At 33.7% G+C, this 24,625-nt stretch overlaps 1 protein-coding gene across 3 annotated transcripts in view; it reads right to left on the bottom strand.

The window, feature by feature from the left end:
* LOC105223868 (neuropeptide CCHamide-1 receptor) overlaps nucleotides 1-24,625 on the bottom strand; it is a 101,863-nt gene that overhangs the window by 18,130 nt on the left and 59,108 nt on the right. For all 3 annotated transcript variants that reach the window (XM_049452011.1, XM_049452013.1, XM_049452012.1), the window contains exon 2: nucleotides 4,215-5,032. In XM_049452011.1, the coding sequence (XP_049307968.1) occupies nucleotides 4,215-4,837 (623 nt within the window). In that variant the 5' untranslated portion in view covers nucleotides 4,838-5,032. The remainder of the gene's footprint in view (nucleotides 1-4,214; nucleotides 5,033-24,625) is intronic.

Raw genomic sequence — 24,625 nt, 5'->3', positions numbered from 1 at the left:
CAATTTGAAGTGCTGTAGTTCTTAGATCACCCAGTGGAATGGTGGTTATATCTAATACCATTAAATGGTTAATTGATGTTTTGCACTGCCTATTGTGCCTTCTTCTATATCATCTATGGTCACATAGGCCCAACACTTGGATAATTCCGGTTGCTTGCTGGGCCCGATGGAGGTGATGTGATTCACGCCTACGTAGATGGATCCTAGGGCCTTGAGCCTGTTCCTTAGAGTCAACAAGGAGACGGAATTTGTCTCGGTGAGGTTAATCGCAATAGTAACTTGACGTGGCGCATCCCTGTTACCTACTGCCAGTGTCGTTCTCTCTTCATTTTCTCTTCCGTGCCGAGCAACTCCTTGATGGTATGGGAACCTATCGGAATGCTTGGCTTTGGCCCCCCGGTTGCAAACTGATAGGCGGTTCAGGCTTCTATACCCTCCTCTACCAATAGCGATTTGGCTTCATAAGTTGAGATCGTTTTTATTGACGCTTCATAATCGCTGAGTATAGCGATGCGCTGTTTACGATAGTTGCGTTGGAGATTAGTTTCCACACACTGACTTATAGCAAAGACTTCGGCTTAAAAGATGCTCGGAAAACACCCAATTGGCATGGATAATTTGGTATGCGGCCCCGCAATGCCTGCTCCAATGATTAGGGTGTTTTCGAACATACTAGAATAACTCCGCCTTACTTCTTTGGGAAGTCGTAAAGCCATATCTTCGAAGAATTGTCAAATCGGCTACACTAGAAAATTATAAGAAAAATTTTTAGAGGACCATTTAAAGTCTACTTATTCTCTATTTTTTAGACATCAAAAAATGGGGTCTTACAAAAATAAGTGACGCATTAGAGAATATTGAAGTTTAGGGATTCTTACAGATATGTTCACCACTGTGGCTGTCCCTCCAGCTAACGAGTGCAATGCTGTTCGCTATTCATAAGAATAATATAAATTAATGAATGATACATATTATCAAGGGTATGAAAAGGCTGTAAGTAAGCGGATTAACACGAAAAATGCATTGCAGTTTCTATTCAAAAATAATTATATTTTTGGACACAGGTGAAGACAACAACTAAACAAATTTAATTTAACTAGAGCTCTAAAATTTCGGAGCTAAAATTATATTTGAATACATTTACATGTAAATACACAGTGCGTGTTTATGGAAGGAAAAATGATATAAAAAAACCACTAATATTGAAAAAAAATTGAGTTTGGTTATAAATTGGTTATGTCTGTCAGCGGAAGCCCACAATTTTATGCTACATATATCTAATATGATGTAGTGAATCGTAAGCAATAGAAAACTCAATTTCGATTTTTTTGATGATACGTTGTTTTTCATTTCAGGTGAGGATATACATATAATTGTTTCTTTCATAATTTACAGTGCTAAATAACTTTTTAGTAAAATTGTATTGCTTTGGGAATGTTTAGCGCATCTAAATTAAATAATTCTAATGAATCTGAAAAAAACATGTCTTCTTAATTTATTAGTTTTTCATGCGAAAAACTAGTTTTTACTAATTTTTGCTAAAGAGAGGTCACAAAAACAAAAGCAATAAAATTATTCAATTTTCCATTTCATCTCAACGCTTTAAATCTTAATGAAGATTTGACTATGGCTTGTGAGACAAAAGATTAGTGCATAGAGTAAATGCATTGTTTGCTAACTGTCATCTCTTGCCGCTTCGAGGTATTGGTTAGTAGGAAAATTAATCAACTTGCAAGAAGCAAATACCCAATGCAATGGGCAATATTTGTGTTCAATGGTCGTAATGATGCAACGCATACAAACACATGCATATGGGAGCAAGTAAATACCGAGCAGGTAATCAAGTTGTAATCAAAATGCATTCGAACAAAACGTTTGAGTACACAAGCAACTCGATTATGCCACGATTCTCAAGCAATGCTAATGCGAGTGTGTCTAAGGAATGTATTTGTATACTTGTGTATAGTAAATAATTTGACTTTATGTACAAAAATTTTATACGTGCATATGATGGAATATTTCGAAATGCTCTTTGTAAACTAATGACTTGAATACAAGCATTAATAAATAGTAAGGACTTCAATAGTACGACCAGTAAGCGGCGCTTGACTACTCGTAAGAGTGAAAGGTGAGAAGGGTTCGGTTTAAAAATTCCGAAATACTATATGAGTCTCCCATGACGAGGTGAATAAATGTCGCCTCGAAATAAACAGTAACAACCCCTAGCGCGCGGGAACAAAAGAGCGACAACTAACGCTACAACAGAAACCTTTAAACAAATAAATTTTTTTTTCTTTAAATAACTATAAGCGCTCTAGCTTTAAAAGCAATGTTTTATAATGAAATTCCTCTTACTAATATTCTGTTGCAGAATCTCTGCAGCGTCACGCATTTCACGTAAGGCGCAACGTTTTTAATTTAGTAGATACTTAATTACAGCACGTAATGCCTTAACTGAAATTAGCTGCTACGTGTGCATGTACAAATAAGGACGAGTACATCAACACTGCGTAGAATTATGTGACATAAATGAAATGAAGATACAAACAGGTTGCCAAAGAGCCTTAAAGACTTTTCGGAGTAAAAGACATCATCTGTCAACAACTGTCAACAACTTTTTTCATTTGCACACATTTCCATGTGATGTCATCGGTTTGTAAACAGTCTGCAGACTTTATAAACATATTTCCATTGTACACGTTATTTTAGCAGTTGGGTCATTGACGCGATGCTATGACGTATGTTTGTATTTATTTCTTTTTTTTTTGTTTTTTTGATAGCTAGCATTTTCGATTTTTTCCTCATTATCTTAAAAACGTGCGTCATTGTTATTATTATTATTCCATTCACGCTGCTATGTGCTCTTGGCAATTTGTTGTCTTTGTGCCAGTCTGATTAAAGCTACTTCTATTCGAATGAAATATCACTCATACGCACCGTTGTACCTACGGATGTGCTTTGTAACAAATATTGTATTAAAATGTCGAGTTATACATTGATATCTAGAGAAATTCAATAGGCTTCTTCAACATTAAAAGCTAAACTGTAACCGAAGGAACGCAATAAACAAAAAAAAAAAAAAAAAAATAAAAAATAAAAAAAAAGAAAAATCTAAAAAAATAAAAATAAAAAAAAAAACAAAAACAAAAATCTAAAAAAATAAAAAAATAAAAAAATAAAAATACGTAAAAAATTTAAAAAAATTAAAAAAAATATAGTCTAGGCAAATATGTTATATATTTTTGCATAAGTTTTCTTCGTCAAATTAATTAATTAATATCAAAATTACCCTAGAAAATCAAAAAAAAATAAAAAATGTTGAAATTTTTGGCCCATGGATCCCTTTAGAATTATATAGCATATAGCATAATATAAAATAAAAAATATAAATATAAATATAAATTTTTTTTATATTAAAAAAGCTATATATTAAAAACAAATATATATATTTTGACAGAGTTTTTTTGCTGTGATATTAATAGCACTTGAAATCCTTTGGAATTAAATAATTATGCAGCACATAATGGGTAGTCGAAAAAGTCTTTTCGTATTTCTAATCAAACTTTTAATTATTTTTTTATATTAATACCAACCAATACACAAATGTGTAACATTTTGTTCAAACGCTTTTTGCCATTTTTCCGCTAGAGACATTATTTCATCAGTACAAATCGAAATTTAGAAATTTCCAGAAAGGAAGCGCGTGAATCATTGTTGTGCTGCACGAGCTCATATAGCACCGTCTCCGCAAACGTCATAAATTTCATTGGTGGCTTTTTTATACAAAAATATTTTCACTCATTTTTGCACAGCTGTAACTTTTTTTTCAACTTCCCCGGATTTTTAAATTTTTATTGGTTAAATGATGCTTAAAATCTCACCTTTCCAACAATACATGGGATGACACAATGTGATTGGTAGCACTGGAGATATACGACTGCAACTTCATATATTGGCAAAATACGAAAAGACTTTTTCGACCAACAATATTTAAATGTTGATTTTACTTTGTAATGCAGAGCTCTTTTCTCTTGATGGCTTTTCAGCTACTACGCAACTGTTTTAATGCTTTTCATTATACATTAAAAAACAAAAATAGTTATATTCACTCCCATAGCTTACTTACACTCCCTGTTAGACAACAAAAACTCACGTACATTAAAGATCACGCTTCGCATTCACCCAATTACTCCAACTCACACTCAACTACTTACGTATTCGGCACATTGCGCATCTGTCGCACGCCGAGGAAGACCACAATCAGTGTGCCATTGCCCAGCACGCCCACAACGAAGATAAGCGCAAATAGCACGGGCACAATATACGTTTCCGGTCGCATGACATACGGTACATATGGCGTTTCGTTGACCGCTGTTACGTTGCCGCTGCTACTCATGTTGCTGTTGTTGCTGCTGCTGCTATTGTTATTATTGTTGTTATACATAAAGCTAGCGCTAGTGCTTAAGGCTTGCATTAAGCTGTCAACATATGCGACGACGCCACCAACGCTGCTAGGGTCTCGATTTCCGTCGCCATATCCACCACCCTCATCCACCAAACTGCTGCGCGTCAAGCTGCTGCCGCTGCCAATGCCCGCTATCGCTGTGGCCGCAGTTGTAGCGCGCGTTGTCAATTCCCACAATGACAATGTGTTATTTGTGGTGGCAGCGCTGTATGTTGTTTTTGTTTCTGCCATTAGCGTCTGCTGTAGTTCATTGTTATTGTTGTTATTCCATATAACGTTCGAGTCGTGGCTTAAGCTCGCCACGCCGCTGTGTGTCAGAGTGGCCACTGCTATGGCGGCACTTGCAGCGCCATAAAATAGTAAATTTTGCATTGTGCTGTTGTTGTTTTAGCGGTTTAATTTCTATTTTTGTTTTGTTTGTTTATACGCTTTTTGCTTTATTCCGCCTCCAGCTGTGTTTTGTGGCGTTGGGCGTCAAGTAGCACTTCGCTGTGTTGTTTTGGCGTTGCCTCACTTAATTTGTTGTTGCGTTGTTTTGCTGTCGTTGTCCTGTTCATGCCGTGGAGGCTGAAAAATGTATAAATATTCTGTAATTAATAGCTGGCCTGCTGCGCTAGGTTAGCTTAGAGCCATTTAGTGGCTTAATTTATTAAAGTGTGGAAGTGTGAAGATAATGAAAGCGGAAATGCGATTTTTTGGTTGGAAATTCTGTAAATTGTGTGGATTTCACTAAAGTTGAATAAAAATATTGTTTTGTAGTGTTGATAGTATTTAATGTGTGGATTCAAAAAAATTGTAAAATATTTGTTAATAATATATACTCGTAATTTTGTTTATTATTTACAGTTAGAATTTTCAAAAAATCTTTTTTTTTTTTTAATTTTATTTTTTTAGTTTACATAGAAAATTTTTCGAAGTTTGTCGAAAATTTGAAAATGCGTTTCAGAGTGGTTGGAAATGCATTCCAAACTTTAAAAGCGTTTTTCTTAAAATGTTGTTTTCAAAGTCGGTGACTAAGGTTGCTCGAAAACAACCGATTAGTCTCAAATTTTAGCACGAGCTTCTTAAATATATTTTTTAGTAATTAGTCAAAGATTTTTCCCATCGTTAAATGTTTTGTTTTCTAAAGAATTTAGGGCCGAAATTTTGGTAAAAAATCAGTTCTTTTTTTAGAAATCGTCATTTTGCTAAAAAAATGTATTTTGCTTATTTCTTCGATTAATTACTAGATTTAGTATTACCTTAACGAAATCTGTTCGTTTTTCTTATTTTAAGATGATGCAGTTCAGAGATAAAGTGGTCATTGCAAAACACCTTTACTGAGAGGAGCTCACGTAGATCAGCTGTAACTCCTTTCCAAATATATATTTTTATCAACACTAAGTCTTAAAATATAGTTAAAAAATACCACAATATGTGTAAAAAATTTTGGATAGATGAAATTAAAAGTTTAAAAAAATCTGAAAAATCCGCTTTTTTCGGCTTTTTGACTGTATATAACCTCTTAAGGTGCTCACCTAGTGTTAAATTATTACAAAAAAGTTGATGTTCTCATACTTCGATAGGTTACACCTTTAAAATTAATATATCAAAATTTTAAGTTCATATCTCAAATATTTTTTTGAATCACAGGCTTCTGAAGTTTAGCCGTCCAGTCAATCAGTTCCTTCACTTTATCTTTAAATGCACTTTTCTCAAAAACGTTCCTCAGCTTTTCGTTTTTGGAACGTTACAAGTAACGTATCTATCATATTTGATGGCTTTGCGGGACCAATCGATTCTTTCTAAAGAATCACGCTGAGTGAATGAGTAAGAGATAGAATATCACGTAGTCAAAAAATCCCAATTATAAATTCAAATTTGCACACGGCTGGATGAGTATTGTGTGCTTTGATTTTGTTTATATATGAAACCCCATCTTATATGGGAACAAATTCGTTCGTTCATTTCCCCCATTTCCTCCTCTGAATCCGCCACTGTATATATTATATATAATATAAATTCAGAGTAAAGTTAAAAATGAAAAAACATTTTTTTTTTAATTTTCGTAAAATTATATTATTGTTTTTTTAATTACTTACACCAAATTTATAATATATACATATATATATATATATTTCATACGAGTATGTAATGCTTAATATATATTTTCTTTTTTTTATTCGTATTTTGGTACTTGAATCTTAACTACTAACTTTATTCATTTTAATTAACCCTTTTTCATATGTATATATTTTTTTCAATTGGAAATATCTATATAACTACATAAAAGCTCATTTCAATCAATTTATTACTAAATTGTTACAGCAAAACTTTCCATCGTTGGTTGGCCAGTTAATCGCCCAACACACACTACAAATTATGATATGCACTGTTAAAACTTTTCCCATTTAAGCTTGCAAAGCAAATAAAGACATTGGAATACAAATGCGTATAAATTTATACATGTTCATATTTGTTTTTGTTATGCCCTAAAGCACTGAACATATTAAATTTGTTGCTAACTTTGTAATGCCAATAAGGAATATATATTATAATATATTTACATGAATGATCAGCGTGATGAGATTAGTCGGTTTAGCTATGCCCGTCTGTTTGCATTCACAAGAGACCCTTCGTTTTCGTTATATCGATCTAAAATTTTGCATACTTCTTTTGTTCTCAAGAAGCTCGGAATCGTCTATATGGACCACTATAGCATATAGCTACCACACAAGCAAAACACTAAAAGATTTTGTATGGAAAACTTTTTGAGTTGAGAAAACATTTTCACGAAATTTGGCATATATTATTGTCCAAAGACACGCCACATTTTTGAAAAAAAAATGTTCAGATCGGACTACTATACCATAAACTAGCCATACAAATTCACCCATCAAAATCAAAGTAAAGATCCCTTATGCCTTAAAAAAGCCTTGTAAAGGGTATTATAGCTTATATAGTTATACAGATGAATTTTGAAATCATAATTATTTACTTTTTAAACAATCTTCTTATTAGACATTAAGCATTCTCAACACAAGCATTCAATTTATAGCTTTGTACCAACTTCAGTTAAGCTTAAAGCCAGTATAACTTATCATTTAAGTCATATTTATGAATTTCCGGGCACGTTAACAGTCTAATCCAATTTGTCTATTTTTTATATTGTTATAAATTGGAAATATGTGATAAAATGCATTGCCTTAGTAGCATACAACATGTATACGCATGTGTATATACAAGTATGTATAAAAGCACTTGTCTGACCAACAGGGCGTATGATGAACTCATTCAATGTAACCATTCACAAGCTCAATTCAAGCTTCGATTTTTTGTTTCGACAACTTTACAATATTTTGCTTGTTTTGCTTTGCACTGCATCTACATACATTTTGCGCTGTGCGACACATTTTTTTCATGCCTTTTTGTATCTAAATAGCGCAGACTTAGTTAATAAATTGCCACACTCTGCTACAAAAAAAAAACAAAAAACTTTCTCTTCCGCTTTATAGCACATACATTTTCCTGCTTATACAGCCATGTGACGCTATACATCTATTATGTTGTCAATGTGTTGTGCTTCATATCGCAGGCGTGCAGTGCATAGAATGTGTAACTGTGAAATGTTGCCACTTTGTTTATTTGTTGCTTGCTATGGAAGAGTTTGCAGCTAGTTTGAAGCGAGTTAGTTTGTATGCAAATCGCCGCATAGCACTTTTGCAGTCACGTCAGCTATAATTGCTACAATTACTCATTTTGAAAAATCATCAATGTGTTATGTATGCATGCCTAAAAGTCATAAAATCATGTCATGGTTGCCTGTAACGTGTTATCGAAAGTGTGTATTTATGTACAAGAATATTTATAAGCAGTGTTTTGGAGGCAAAAAAGGAGGATATATCTGAGTAGTATCGAAATTGAAAATTTTTTTAGAATACTATCTCTATATTGATTGTGGTTATTCAGTTTATATGGTAGCTATATGCTATAGTTGTCCGATCTGAACAATTTCTTCGAAGATTATAGTGTTGCCTTGGATAATACTCTATGTCAAATTTTGTAGAGATATCTACTCAAATAAATAAGTTTTTCATACAGTTTGTATGGCAGCTATATCCTAAAGTGGTCCGATATGGTCAATTCCAGCAAATTAGCAGTTTCTTGGTTGCAAAAAGCCGTATGCAAAATCGATATTTCAAAAACTGAGGAACTAGAGGTAGAGCTCTTATGGCCTCCGACGTTCCCTTCTGTGTTTTACAAGATTCGTGGCAACTGTTCCGGTTATAAAAAAAATGCTTTATGAGCTGGGTTGTCATATCTAATATATAGCATATATTTACATAAGCAATCGACTGTAGCTTGTGATATTCTAAGTTCAACCGTATTTCCATTTCAATTTCATTGATTATATTTAGCAACTAAATGTATTTAAATTAGTGAAACCATCAAAGCGCATAATAGCATTAAATTATATGCATTTATTACATAATATTGTGAAATTCGGCGCCAAACCTACTATCTGTTTTTATTACGACACTATAATAGCCACTTAAATAACGGCATAATGAGCATTTAATAGATTTGAATGTCGAAAATCGCCCGAGTGGCAATACATAATGGCTGCCAGGCAAAACAATGGCACATGCATTTGCTCGATTTATGAGTATTTATAATGCATGTGGGAGTAACAACAATACAAAAGCATTTGTTTTGTATCATTATAATAATTATTAGTGGTTTTAATTAAATTGAGCTAGCAGAGATCATATAACCATTAAATGTTGCAGGCAATATAATAAAATTAAATGACCAACAACTATAAGTGGACTTAGCTACATTGTAATATTAGTTTGTAATTTTAGAAAATAATATTATCTTTCTTTGGAAAATTTAATTTGCAAAATTATATAATATAAAATAATCTAAAATGGCTATGTTTTTCTTGAGCACAATATTTTAGTTGCGAAGATTGGAGTCATTGAATTGACCAACAGGGCGTATGATGAACGTCATTCACTAAATTATTATACAATCAGCAACGAAGATTATCATGATTACATATTTTCGACATTTTTTGGCAGAGTTTCGCATTCTGTTTTAGAGATTTTGAAAAAAAATATATTTTTGGCACTTATCGTTTGTCTATATCTTTAAGAATGCCGTGCTAATATTTTAAACGAATAATTTTAATATTTTTGAGAAAAATTCAAACGAAATTGAAAACGAATAGTTCGAATATTTTTAAGTTGCCGCCCTTTTAAGTGCTAACACCTAGTTTAAGGGGCTCTATCAGTTTATTTTTGAGCGCGTTTTTCTTAAAACAGAATTTTTCGAATTTGCTTGAATAGTTACTCAGACAAATGTGACAAGACCACTGTGACAATTTTTGCTTTGATTTTCGATCATTATGCGCACAATATTTGCCAATGAGGAATTTTATATTTTTAGGTTTCATCGACGAAGAAGACCAATACTTTCCTAGAGCCGTCGAAGATCGCGCGTAATTTGAAGAAATTTACTTTAAATTTACTAAATATTCTTTAAATATCTATAAATGTACACTTTAAACTTTTAAAACAATACTTTTTTTTGAATTCCCAAAAGTAAGATTTTTTAGCACAGGTTAGGTTAAGTGAATTTCTAGATCGATTTCTAACGTGCGATCACACCTGAATAATTACTTTTTGGGCTTTGAAACTCCAAAAAAACAACAAACGAAATATTTTGGAACATCCCCAAACTGCGATAAGGCAGAAAGTTGCTTTGCATCTTGCATCGTTCATATCTAAATCGCGCTAGCTTACATAACAAATATAATTATTTTAAAAAATCATTGCAAGAATTATGCACCAACCAAGAAAAATTTTTAATTTAAAGTTTTTCAAGAACTTAAAATAAATTTTGATAATATTTAAATCTATTTTAAGCTATAACAACTCAACTTAATACACATAATATATATTTTTACTTTTTTTTTGTCCTTTCTTTGCATTTTATTTACATTTACATTCATTCAACAATTTACATTCAACGTCTAATGCAATGAAATGCCAATACTTATGAGAACCTGCCAACATATATATAATACATTTACCTGTGGCACGCAAACTTCTTTGAATATTTACAAAACTTTTCCTAGTTTGAAGCCATAAATAAACCAAACAACTTTCAAAACTAAGAATAACACTGGAAAGCAACAATCTGCTCACAATATTGAATTGTCACTTTGCATAAATATTCACACTTCTCAAAGAGATAAAGTAAACAAGTATGCTAGAACACACATTGCAAGTACGTGTACAATGTAACTTCAGTAAACAAGATGTCTGTTGGTAAAAATATACTTTATTGAAAAATTCTTATACTCGCTTCACCAAATTAGTTTTAGTCAGAATATATCTTCATTAGGTAATAAATCTTTTTTTATAAATTTTTATGTAAACCAATTTTGTTTTTTTTATTATGATTAAACCTTCGCTTTGTTAATTTTTTTATAAGCCAAATCAAATTTTTTAACATTGTTTTATTATAAATAAATATTTTTTATTAAATAATATTTTTTATTAATTTTTTTCTAAACGAATTAAATTTTTTTTGTATTTTTTTTTTAATATAAATAAATCTTTTTTAATAAATTTTTATATCAACGTATTTAAAATTTTTTTATTATGAATAATTTTTTTTAAATAAATATTTTTTATAAATTTTTAAGTAAGCAAATCTAATTTTTTATTATGTTTAACTCTTCTTTATATACATTTTTTTTTATAAGCCAATTAAAATTTTTTAACATTCTTTTATTATAAATACATATTTTTTTTTAATTTTTTCTAAACGAATTTATTTCTTTTGCATTTTTTTATTATAAATTTTTTTAATAAACTTGTATATCAACGAATTTAAAATTTTTTTATTATGAATATTTTTTTTTTAAATAAATATATTTTTATAAATTTTAAGTTTTAAGTTATTTAATTTTTTTTGTATTTTTTATTATGAATAAATCTTTTTTATAAATTTTTTTTGGTGAACTAATTTAAAATTTTTTTATATTTTTTTATTATGAATAAATCTTGTTCTATAAATTTTTATGTTAATCATTTTCAATTTTGTATATAATTTTTATTATAAATAAATGTTTTGTATTAATTTAATTTAACTGTAATTTTTTTATATTTTTTATTATGAAGAAATATTTTTTATAAATTTTTGTGTAAACCAATTAAATTTTTTTATATTGTTTTATGACAAATAAATATTTTTTATGCATTTTTTTGATCACCTATTTAATTTTTTTTTCTCAATTTTTGTTATTTATAAAGGCTTATAATTTTTTTTTTTTAAATTTGATTGTATATAGAAGAAAATATTCAAACGCCTTAAGTTTTCTTTATCACACCAAAGTGCTGGTACCATATTATGTCTACTGCTTGAGGTCAATAAGCTTCAAGTGTACTGCTTACGTATGACACACATACTACTATAACAACAAAGGCGCTTTTGTGTAGAAGTCAAACGCCGCCGGCTAACATATAAGCACCAAAGTGTGTAGGTAAATCGAAGCAAGTGCTTTAAGTGTAGTGAGAGCAGATTACGTATACGCCATGTGCGACGGAAATTGATTTCACTTCACATAAAATATCAAAGATACGAGAATTTAATAAATAATACATACATGTGTATGATTTAAGTGAATATTTTGTAAATTTGCAAATTCTGAATTATGCCTACAAGAGAGACTTGTCAACCCTAGACTGAATTTTTTTATTGTATATACAAGTATAGCTCTGTAAATTTTTGCAGTAAAGTTTTAAAAATTTTGAAGTAAAGTAAATGCTATTAGTATACATAGGGATTCAATTAGAAGTGGCAAGAAACGATTCTTTTACATATGGCAACTCACGACTTCCGGTCTTAAACCAAGTATCCTCTGGGTAGCCAGCAAACAAAGGCGAAGGCGAGCGTAAGTGAGAAGGCGAAGCATCCTTCCCCAGGGTTTTTTATATAAAATGTAATTTCTTCCATATATTCTTACTTATAAACATAAACTATATAGCAACATATATGTAAACAAAAAATATAATGTCTTCAATGTTCTTCACTTTTATGTATAAATCATAATAAAAATGTATAACTGCTCCATTTTATATGCCAAAAATTTCAAACTCCATACCAAGTACCAAGCCACTTTCCATAATATTTTACGCACATTTTTAAGCGCACTTTTTCCACGTTTCCGCAAACTACACCTTCATCTATCATCTGTATGACAAACCACCAAACCTAGCGCATTAATTTTTTATTCGCCGCCGATATATGAGTATTTTTGTGTGCACTTATTTTAAGTGATAATTATTTAATGTGAAATTCACTTAAGTGGTTTCCATCTGCGACCCGCAATTTTATGTTTATTTAAGTGGCAACGCTAATGGCGTCAAGCAATGCCCGTTTCAACATATACCTATATTACAATGGTGTAAAAATACACATATGCACACCCTTGAAAGAGTAGATAGCTTCAAATGACGTATACAGGCGAAACGTAGGCACAGAGTCTTCGCTGTGCTGTAAGCAGATACAATAATGTATTAATAGCACAAGTTAATAATTTATCGTTGTCAACGTTGAGCTGTAAGCAACAAGTGAATCGATGGGCGCATTAAATTTCAGTTGAGCTTTATATATGTATATGGCAGGCACGCAGATTAAATTCCAAACCACTTATATCACGCATACGTATGTGACTTCCCGGAATTTCTTGCCACGCGTGTAAACCAAAGCAATTTTCTTGTAAAACGCGCTGACATTTCGCTTGTTTGACACTCGCACACGTTCCTTCGATTGTTATGGTCTGCTCAATTTATGTGCATTTGCGGTTTGTGGTTGCAGTTTGCACTTTAGTTGTAATTTAATTGTCATATATTATATGTAAACAATTATGTGTAAACACGTTTGTGGTTTTTTCGATTCAATGGATAATGAACAAGTGACATAATTGTATGTATTTAGTTGAAATCTATACTGGCATATAAAATGTATAATATATGGTATATACTTAAATTAATATTAATATTGTAGTCAAAATCAGTTGTATATACAAAGTGGCGCAAAAGTAATTCTCCTATCACATTTGTTGATATTTGTGTAGTAAACACATGCGAAATACACGTAAATAAACAATGGTATGATCCATTGCTCCAGAACGCGGGTTATTGGTGACTATTTATTTCACCAATAAACAGTCGGTGACGCCTACTGGTAATACACTGTTGACGTTTAGCCGCTCGCCTCGAAGAGACTGGCACAACACGAGATGCTGCCAGGCGTGGCAGACCCCGGAGTAGCCGTTCTGCAGAGAATATTGCTGCTGTTGCCGGGGATGTCAAGGAAGCGCCGTCGACATCGACCAGACGACGCACATAGGTTTCTGCTAGGGCATACTGCGGCTAAAAATATAAGGAGTTGTCGCAGGACAATGACATTTTGTACATCATTGTTTTGGATGCCAATCAAGAAAAAAATGAAAAAATTTTGTTAAAAAATTTTATTTTACGCCCACCTCCCATATAAGGTGAAACTTAATTTTTGACCTACAGCACTGATTTTTGGTACATAGCATTTTTATGACATTATATATGTTGGTGTTAAATTTCAATAATATCCGCCCAACTCCCATACAACTAAATTCTCTTTTATCAAGTCTCTTTTAGCAACTTTTTTACATCTTCGTGACATTCTGACATTGTTTTTTTCAAGGGGGGCAATTTGGGGCAGCTGAATTTTTTTTTATCGTTTAGCTGAGACTTCAGGCTTTAATTCGGTATATGTATGTCGACAACGGTAGACAGCGCTAAAAAGATGCACCACTTTGAATTTGAAGAACATTGAAATTTTGACGTCCAAATTATGTTGTTCCACAAAATTGTTTATGCATTATCTTTTTCAATGGATTTTGATGCAAATTTTTTCTTTGATACATATTATAAATGAAAAATAATAACAAAGTTGAATTTCAATAGTTGTTTTATTGTATCAATGATTTGACTTTTGAGTAAATTTTTTGCTAATTTTGATGTTCTCTACATTCACCAACTTTGGGTAGTTCTGGACAAAAAACTAATGCAGATAGAATCCTAATACTTTGGGAAAATAATGTATAGATAGTTGGTAACAAACTGTGAAATTTTCATTCAAATCAGACAACATGAAATTTTTGAATTTCGGCCACAGATATCCCAACGTACGACGTGCCACGCATATGGGTATCAGTTGACGGTGTTTACAGCGAATTTTGGTACAATATTTGAAGATTTTTCCGTACAAAATCCAGACGGTGCGTCAGCTGTTAGCTGCTGACCGGCAATCGGGTCTAACATACGCTCAAGCCATCCTTAATCACCACCAAAAGGAAGATGATTTTTCATCGAAAATAATCATGAGTGATGAGGCCCATTTCCATCTTAGCGGGTACCTAAATAAGGAAAATTTACGCTTCTGGGGCACTGAAAATCCGCGTGTAACCCACGAAAAGCCATTACACCCGCTCAAAATCACTGTATGGTGTGCTGTTTTCGCTGGAGGAATCATCGGACCTTTTTTCTGCAAAGACGTCGTGGGCCAAACGATTACTGTGAGTGGTGAGCGCTATAGAGCAATGATTAACGAGTTCTTTTTGTCGCAACTTGATGAATTGGGATTGGAAAACATGTGGTTCCCAAGGGACGGTGCAACGGCATACACTGCACGTGCCACAACCGATATCATCATATCAGACTAATCTAATTTAATCCAATGTCCTCAAATGAGCACTTCTGTTATGGTTTTGTACTTTAAAAAATGTTAGATTGATGAGTACTAGTGTGATAGGTTGAATGTGATAAATCGCTACAGTCATTGGTTGACGAGAGAATATACTCGTAAATTATATGTCAATATGTATGCTTGTTTTTAAAGTCTATGGAAGCATTAAACAGGCAGCTGCCACAATAAAGGTGACAGATGGCAGGCAATACAATATTACAACTGAATAATCGGCACACATATACATACATATATGCTTTTTTATAAAGGCATTGCATAAATACATTTGGCATGACATCAATTTCAGCTCAGTGGCTCAACTTTTTAAAAATAATCTCCATGAAAAACACAAAGCAGCTCGAAGAATGCGTTAAAGTAATCTCATTGTTCTCGCTATTACAAGTATCTTGAGTTTGTTAGCTTAAAGATAAGCAAACAAAGTATGATATTTTTTTGAATTTTTGTATTAATAGTACAAACTTCTTTTGTTGAATTTCGTTATGTAATTTTAATGCTGCTTTAAGTTCAATACAAGTGATTGAACTGCAAATGTGAAAAGAATATAATAATAAAATAGCTAGTAAAATATACAAAAGATAACAATAGAAAATGGCAATAGGTTGGGTTAGGTTAGGTTAGGTTAGGTTAACCTGGTAGCCCAATAAGCCACGCATAGACCAGATTTGGTCTTCTTCCATATCAGATGGAGTTCAGTTACTAATTCCTTGAGAAGTAGTCGTCCTTTAGAGCTTAGCAATAGACTCTGTGCCCTCATTATCGATCCCTTCTCCAGTGTATCTCACCGTGGAGACCCCAGATGCTTACAGCGTAGTCTTGCCAATGCGGTACAAGTGCACAAAAGATGCTCCGATTACCAAGAAGACCGCCGAAAAAACGTGTCTGGCGCTTAGAAAAATATTTGTACTTAAGATTATCTTAAAACAAAAATTATTTATTGAATAGAAGCATACAGCCAGGAGCCAATTACACTGGGTTAAAAAATTCTTGATTACACTATCAATAAGCTTCGAGTATGACGCTTATGTATGACACATATTGCTACAACAACAACTTTGTGTACAAGTCAAATGCTGCCGGTGAACATTTATGCAGCAAAGTGTGTGCGTTTATCGAAGCAAGTGCTTTGAGGTTTTAATGTTGATTGCGTATACGCCACGTGCGACGGAAATTGCTTGCGCTTCACAAAATATATATATTAAAGATAATAATATTAAAGTTGCGCTGTATACATGTGTGCATTTTAAATAAATAAAATTTAAACAAACTAAATTTGGAAATTCTGTATTTTGAAGTAAAGTCAAGGACTGTATAACATATTCCGACCGACATTTTGAAGTGATTTGATTACTTTAATCTAAAGCCAAAATTAAATTGCAATCGCAGATGATATATTTTATTGTCGTAGCAGCGGCTAAACACCTAGATGACCTCCGGAGTAAATGCAAGGAGTAATTAAACGGTCTGCGCCATTGCTTCTCCGCAATGAGTTTAGAACTGGCTGAGCAAAGAACAAAAGTCCTGCTCATAAGTACTAGAAAAATGGAGGAAAGTATATCCCTATATATCGTAAGTGTGAGATACAACTAAAGTATCTGGGAGTAATAATAAGCGCAAATTTAAGGATCACCTAGAATACACTTCAGGTAAAATGGATAAAATCCTACACGCCTTAACATGAACGATGGAAGATAAAGGCTGCGTACGTCCCAGCCGCCAATTTTTACTCGCAAAAAGGTCTCCGTGCCATAGAGGAGACTTCAACGTGTTATCACTCCCACGAAGGTGGTTCCGCAAGAGAGTCTGGAATTTAGACTAAGTTAGGTTTAAACGACTGAATTTTCACACTCCCGCTTTTAATGCTTCCCCCTGCTTAAAACAAAAAAAACATATCTTATCCATACAAACATGTTTGCAAATTGCTGCTGAAGAAATGGAATAACCTTAAATAACATAAAAAAAAATATTTTCCTTTTTATTTTATAAATTTAGTATAAAGACTGACAAAAAGACTGGAATAAAATATTTTTCATTTTAATACAAAAATATTTATTCACTGCTAATTGAATATGCAACAATGTACAAGCAAATTTATTATAAGAGAGATTACAAAAACATTCCTTCTGCTAAAACTTTCTTTAACAGTTGTGGCCACAATAGCATGCAAGCACATTTAAATTTGCATTTTAAATGTGGTTTAGAGACAAAATGTTGGAATTGTAGCAAGTTTTACTATATATATATATTAATATACATATATATGTAAATACGATTGTATTTAGTTTGCAGACACATTGTCGTTAAGCAAAATAGATTAGCACAAATGCAAAGACAGGCGGTTCTTCTTACCTACTTTAAATTTTGTGTGGGAGGACAGTAAAATGTAGTAAGCTAAAAGTAAAAAAAAAAACAATAAAAACAATCATATAAATACATATGTGCTAAGTGATTTCAACTGCAGTTGTGCCAAGGTCCTTTTTGAATAGTCTTTTTACGGCAGATAACGCGTGAGTGGGGTCAAGCTGTCATGTAATTTTTTTTCAATATTCTTTGGCATTTCATCATGGAAAGCCTTCCCCTGAACAACGTTTACAAATTTTTCAACTTTATTTCGAATTTTCACGCTCTGAAAAGAATTTTCTTCGAGTGATTCGTTTAACTCATGGTCAACATAATCGGCCTACTAAGCGTACTATTCACAACACCATCACCCATCTTAAGACCGAGCACTCATTATTGGATAATAATCTACCGAATAGACCACATCCAGCTCGCACTGAAGAAAATATAGGTGTAGAGTCTAGCTAAGAGTGTACATGATAGTCGATTCGGCGCTGTTCGCAGCAACTCGGACATTTTATGTCGAGATCTTAAATCGAAAACGACCAAAATACAGCTTGTGTAAAAGCTGAAGCTGCTCGACCTTTCCAAACGACATCGCTCCGCTCTATGGATTCTTGAAAAGTTCCACGAAGATTTTCTTTAGGCTCAATGGGCACGTAAACAAGCAAAATCGACACATTTGGGACGAAGAGCAACCTGAAACAATTCAAGAGTTTCCACTTTATCCCGAAAAAACAATGATTCGATGTGGTTTGTGGGCCGGTAGAATCATCGGTTCATATTTCTTCAAAAATGAAGCCGGTGAGAAGGTAACCGTTAATGGTAACCGTTATCGCGCCATGATAACCGACTATTAAATCTCTAAAATTGACACTCGTGATCTCGGCGACATTTGGTTTCATCAAGACCGCACCACTTCCCACGCATCTCATCTATCAATGGACTTATTGAGAGAACACTTCGGAGAACAGATAATTTCACGTTTTGAGCCAGTTGATAGGCCACCAAGATCGCGTGATATCATATTGTTAGATTTTTCCTGTGTGGATATGTAAAGTCTAAAGCCTATACGGACAAACCCGCTTCGATGCAGGCCTTGGTGCAAAATATAATGCATATCATTCGCCAGTTACTAATCTAAATGCTCGAACGAGTCATCGAAAATTGGACTCAATGGTAGGACATTTTTGAGACGTAGCCACAGCCAGTATTTGAGAGAAATAATTTTCAAAAAAATAAAAGCCAAATATTCTTCTTTCGAATGATACTAAATAAATAAAATTTAATGGGAAATAAGTTTGAAATTTCTATGCTTTTTCTTAAAAAAAAGTAGAACCTCGAAATGTATCACCTTTTACATATGTACTCTATATGGTATTGTAAAATCTAATCAAGCAATTAACTGTGCACAAACATACAAACATATAGAAAACCATGGTCAGTCATAACCAAAATCGATGAAAAACCCCAATCAGCATGCTAACTGTAATTCGTTTTATGTATTTTTTCGATATCTACACACAAATGGGCGAACGACAGCATTGGCTGCAGCTTTTAACGGTAATTGAGTATTCCAAAGTACAGGTCGATTATACAAAAAGCTTGAAATTGTGTTTTAAACTGTTTGCTTTTTTGTTTTTAGTTTAATTTTATAAAATCCTCATGCAAATTATTTTTGCACTAAACTAATTGCAGTTTTTCGTGTTTACTCGTGTTTTCTGCTTGCTGCAGCCAAATGAAGAAACCGCGTGCTGAAGGCGTTTTAAGTCTGCTTGCACTCATGTATTCTTGTACTTAAATATACTCATAGTAGTAGTAGTACATAGGGAACATAGTAGATCTGTATATTTGAAGAAAAAATATTGCATTGGCAAATTGAAAGCAATCCAATTTGCGTGAAAGCAGGCGAAATTACAAAATAGCTTACGAGCAAGCGTGTAATTCACATTTACATATAATAAGAAATGTAAGTATGAACCTATATAAGTATGTAATGCCATAAATAATCCATGCCGTGTATTTTGCAAAGCACTTTGCTTGTGCTGTTTGGTTGGCACGGATAAGCGTATTCACCGCAGCAGGTTGAATGAGTCATATATGAGAGAGTTAAAAGTGCATGTTCGCTAAAATGAAATATCTCACTTTATAAAATATAACATGAATGAAAAATAAAATATATGATATTCTTTTTAGTGAGATACTGCTGTCGGAAGGTTACTAAATTCCTATTGGCACACGATAGGAGAGACTGTATGAACTTGCCAATGTCTGATGGCGCCACACGCCTCCAAAAATGAGCTGACAGATCCAGAAGACTGCAGGATGTCTACCTGAGAAACAATGGAGTATCTCTTGTGCACTTGTCCCATATAGGTACGGTATGATACACTGTAGCAAGTATCAATAGTGACGCCGCAGACCCTGTTAAAATTGGCGTCAAGCACAAATATCCTAAAGGATGACTACTCCTCGTGGACTAGTGACTGAAAGACACAAAAACTGGTTTATGTGTGGCTCATTGACCTACCAGATTAACCCAACTTAACCTATTTTTAGTGAAAAAAATAGGTACCATAGTGAGTCGATAAAAAAAGAAAAGAGAGAAGTCGAAAATCTGAACTATGAAGAGTTGTTCTAAGAAAGAGACAGAGTATGTTCTGGTTTCAAAGAAAGCCGTGTCTATTTACTGCAATAACATGTTAATATATAGTACATATTTCGACTGACACCGTATAAAAATGTTCCTCAACAGCAAAAGTGTGAACAGTAACAACGCAAAACTCTATGAAATAATACAGGAACGAACGTTCGTTGAAACAATTAAACCATGGAACAACCAAAGAACTCTTGTTTCACGTAGTCATAATTAAACACGAATTTATAAGGTATAGATATATGGGCTACTATATCAGAAAAATGCTGCAAAAAAAGCTCATACCTGGCAACATAGTTGGCAAACAGTAACCGACAATGTAGCCAAATTTAAAGACTCAACAAAGCAAACTTCCAAAAATTTTAAAAAAGAAAGTTATACCGTTCACTACATCTCTCTCAAAAATTGAGGTGAATTTTCTGATTACATTAATTGGCCACTTTGATTACATGAATTTATTTTATAATACATTGCCTAACAATTTTTCCAAAGATGATCAAACCGATTCGTCCAATTGCACTTTACACTCCTGTAGCAGAAGCTGAGGCTAATGACAGTTGCAATTTTGGTCGATGGAGTAGTGATTCATTTCATGTAATGCTTTCATATTATAAACTCCGCATTCAGACACACTTTTCTGTTTTTGCTGCTGAGCTATATGTAAACCAATAAAAAACTTAAAAATCGAATCACGTAGAAGCAAGTCACTATGAAATATATTTAAAAAGTATTAAGTATGTTTTGTGCAAAATATTACCCTTGAAGAGGAGATTATTCTAGGTTAAAATTTAAAAAACAACTCTTTGGAACCCTTGATTGGTTGGTTGAAAAGAGAGGCGCATGAGCGCCGTACCGTAGTCATACCATCATCATGTCCGTTGTACTCCCGGGAGGTAACCATTTTAAGCTTTATACGTGGACTTGGTAAAAAAATCTGATCATTTTCCACTCCAGCTGCCCATTGTCTCTTAAGTTAGAGTATTGGAAGTCTTGGAGTATGTCTTTTCTCACGCCGCCGTAGGCTGGGCATTCGCATAGATAAGGTTTCAAAGTCTTATCATCCTCCTCGCATGCACTCATGCGATTCGGCAATATGAGTTCCATTTTTCCGATTTTCTGAAGATAAAATCTTAAAGATAGATGCCCTGTGATATCCTTCAATGTAACTAAGCTCCCTTTTGCCTAGAAAAAGAAGCTTTTTGGCCTATCCACTATCAACACTACCCCAAATTAGCCTTCAGGTATGCCATGTATTGCTTGTGTTCCTAGACCTGAGCTGTTCCTCTAAGTCCATTGCTTTAAACAACCCTTAAAGGAGTTCAACGGTCTGAGTCAGTTTAGAGGAATTCTGTCTCTAGCTTCTACCGAGCAGGCCAGCTCATCTGCCTCTTCATTTCTTTCTATCTCTATATAACCAGGAACACAGATGATATTAAACGAGTTACGTGCTAAAATTGTAACTATTGCTTGCTTGCATAACCTTACGCCGAGGCTTGGTATTGGCGCTACGAATGTCCTTAATTGGCGCTAGAATATTTATAAAATTCTGGGTTAGAGCAGAAGCCCAGTTCATACTTTCTTTTATGCCCACAATTTCGGTTTGAAAGGCGGAGTTCTAGTAATTCAAAACACTTGCCATATTAATTACTTTAAACCATATCTTGACTGCAATCACATCACATTAGAGCCTATAATATATTGTTTACGTTTGAATCTTCAATCAGTCTGTTTCCTTACAAAGTCTCTTGAGTATAATTTTTCGGTAGTGTTTCGCTATAATCATCACTTTTCGTGGTCTTTTGTAAGTTAATATCATTAAAAATTATATGATGCACCTAAAACTATGCTTCGACAAAATTTTTGGGTTACTAAATGAGCAGTAATACCTAACCTTAATTGGCCAGCATCTTCGATGGTAGTAATCGTTAAAGACTACGCCTTCTCACTTCACTTTTTATGAAGTTAGCCCTCGTTTGAGTGAACTACAAGCAAAGCAAACTATTTAAGCTGCCCTCAATTACCACCTTATTGACTACCATGTTACGCATCTTGGTGCACTGGTATAAAATTAACGCTCAATAAAATGTGTATGTCCCTCTTCGGACTCACAGCCACTTAAGTTTTAACTGAGCGTGAAACTAAGCGCCTACGCATGGAACTGGAAGACTTTTCGAGGTTAACTTTGATGTTCAATTTCATTAATTTATGAGTGAGCTGGAAAAAAGATAGTGGAAGTTTACATAAAATTATAATTTTTTACTTTGAAGTTAACTAAAGCCTAATAAGCTCACCAGCAAGACTGTTAATTCTATTCGATTGGGCGTGAATGCAATTAGTTACGTGTGCAAAAGAGCAAAAATAATTTTTTTTCCAAAGATAATAACATAAATTTGCCATGACTTTAAATAAGAAGCAACGCGAATGGATTAGCAGAATTATTTGGCAATTCCTAAGCTTTTCAGCAGACGCTGCAGCAGATTTTATAATACTTGTATAAGAAAACGAATATAAGTAAACCACTAAAATAGCAAAGTTGTGGCATGTGGCAAGTATGAAATTAACATTGTGCCGTGTTTGCGGTTTGCTGCGCCTTTAATACTACTCAAGAAATTCAAAGTAAAATTCCTAGTCGCGAGTATTCCCTAGTGGCACCCTTGATTCGATTGAATGACCCTGCGCCAAGGTTAATCAGCAAGCGTGTATGTATATATGTATGTACGTATATATGTATGTTTCTAAGAATTCAACAATATGCGGCTAAGCTATGCTCAAACGACCACCACAAACTGGCAAAACCAAAACCCACAACGGTAAAAAATTGTCACTTTCAACTTACGACCACTGCTTTGCTCACCCAACCGAGCAGTCTGATCTAAGACGCAAAAAAATATTGAAAAAATTGCCAACACCGCGCTTGTGGCAAGTGTTTTATATGAATTTTCACTTTATTCACCCGGAATGTGGCAGAATATGCGCACAGGTAAAATGGTAAAATGCCGTTGAAAATGGTAAAAGCGATTAAAATGCCAATAAAGGTGTGGCTTTTTATTGTTCTTGTTGTCGTGATCGCAAATAGCTTAAGTGGCTGTATGTTGGCACACATACATTTTAAAAGCACGCAAAAAGTTGCGGAAAAAATTCGCTCAAATAATTGGCTAAAATGAAAATAAAGTGCGAAATAAGCAGGAAAAAATGGGAAAGTGCGTAAAAGTTTCCCAATTTCAACTTTACTATCTCATTTATACTTAGTGCGTACATTGTCTGTACTGAGGAATATGATAATGCTGCTCAACCACGTTCTTACGTCGCAAAACATTGTCATCTGGTGTTGTCGCTGAAGATGGCGGGTGGTAAGCAGGAAGTGCATACTTAAACGATACTGCAGGTGTGCTCCATTATCTTTTATCTGCGTTTGATATTGGCTTGTTTGCGATAAAGCGCAGTTTTAGTAGTGGCTTAATAGAATTTGATTTTTGGTTTAAAAAAAATATTTTTTTGGTGAAGTGAAGCAAAATTGTTGCATAGTTTAGCTTTATTTCTGCCAATTTTACTGAATTGACTATGGCTGACAAAAAATCTTAATTTTTGCCCTAAAAATAAGGAGGATATTGCAAGCATGTCAGTGCTTAATACAATTTTCCATACATTTATTATATGCCTTGCTGGGATTGCATTCAGTGCCTGCAGCAAATGACTTTTAATAGCTTCAGTGGACACATAGGCTTCGGGGAAGCGAATTTTTCAGTTTCGGAAACCACAAATAGTCCCGAGGAGTCAAATCTGGCGAATACGATGACTGGGGATCACACTCTCCTCGTGATTGAGAAGTCAGCTCCTCAGCTAAGTTGGCAAGTATTCCTCACCAAGACTCAATGTCATCTTTTGCCGAAGTTTCAGGTCTGTTGATACGAGTCTAGTATTCACAAGGTTCATACTGAAAACATTATATTTTGGTGTTGATTCGATCTGTAAGAGATGTCAAGATCATCTGCTATCTCTTCGATGCAACACGACATTGAAAAAAGGTTGTAGGTTAGGTTAGATGGTGGATCTAGAGAGATCCAGCGTGGACTGCTATATGTAGTCCTTTGTGAAGCCATACAAAATAAGAACTCCTGTGTTCGAACTTATGAATTAGCAAAATGCTTAGAAGCCAACCTTGCAGCGCGGTCGCCAATAAGGCAATGGTCTGTTAAAAGCTCCATAAATATAGAGAGGACTATCCTTATTAAGGTCAAAGAGATTACTAGATCTCCTGCGATCGAACTTTGCCCAAAAGGCTTTTGCGACCACGTATGTATCAATGGTGACCCAGCGCTGGCCACGTTTCTGCGAAGCCCAGTTCAGCCTAGTAGCAGAACGCT

This window comes from Bactrocera dorsalis, chromosome 3 (assembly GCF_023373825.1).
Source record: "Bactrocera dorsalis isolate Fly_Bdor chromosome 3, ASM2337382v1, whole genome shotgun sequence".
Lineage (NCBI taxonomy): Eukaryota > Metazoa > Arthropoda > Insecta > Diptera > Tephritidae > Bactrocera > Bactrocera dorsalis.
Note: the sequence above shows the minus strand (reverse complement) of the source record. Positions and strands in the feature narration are given on the sequence as shown.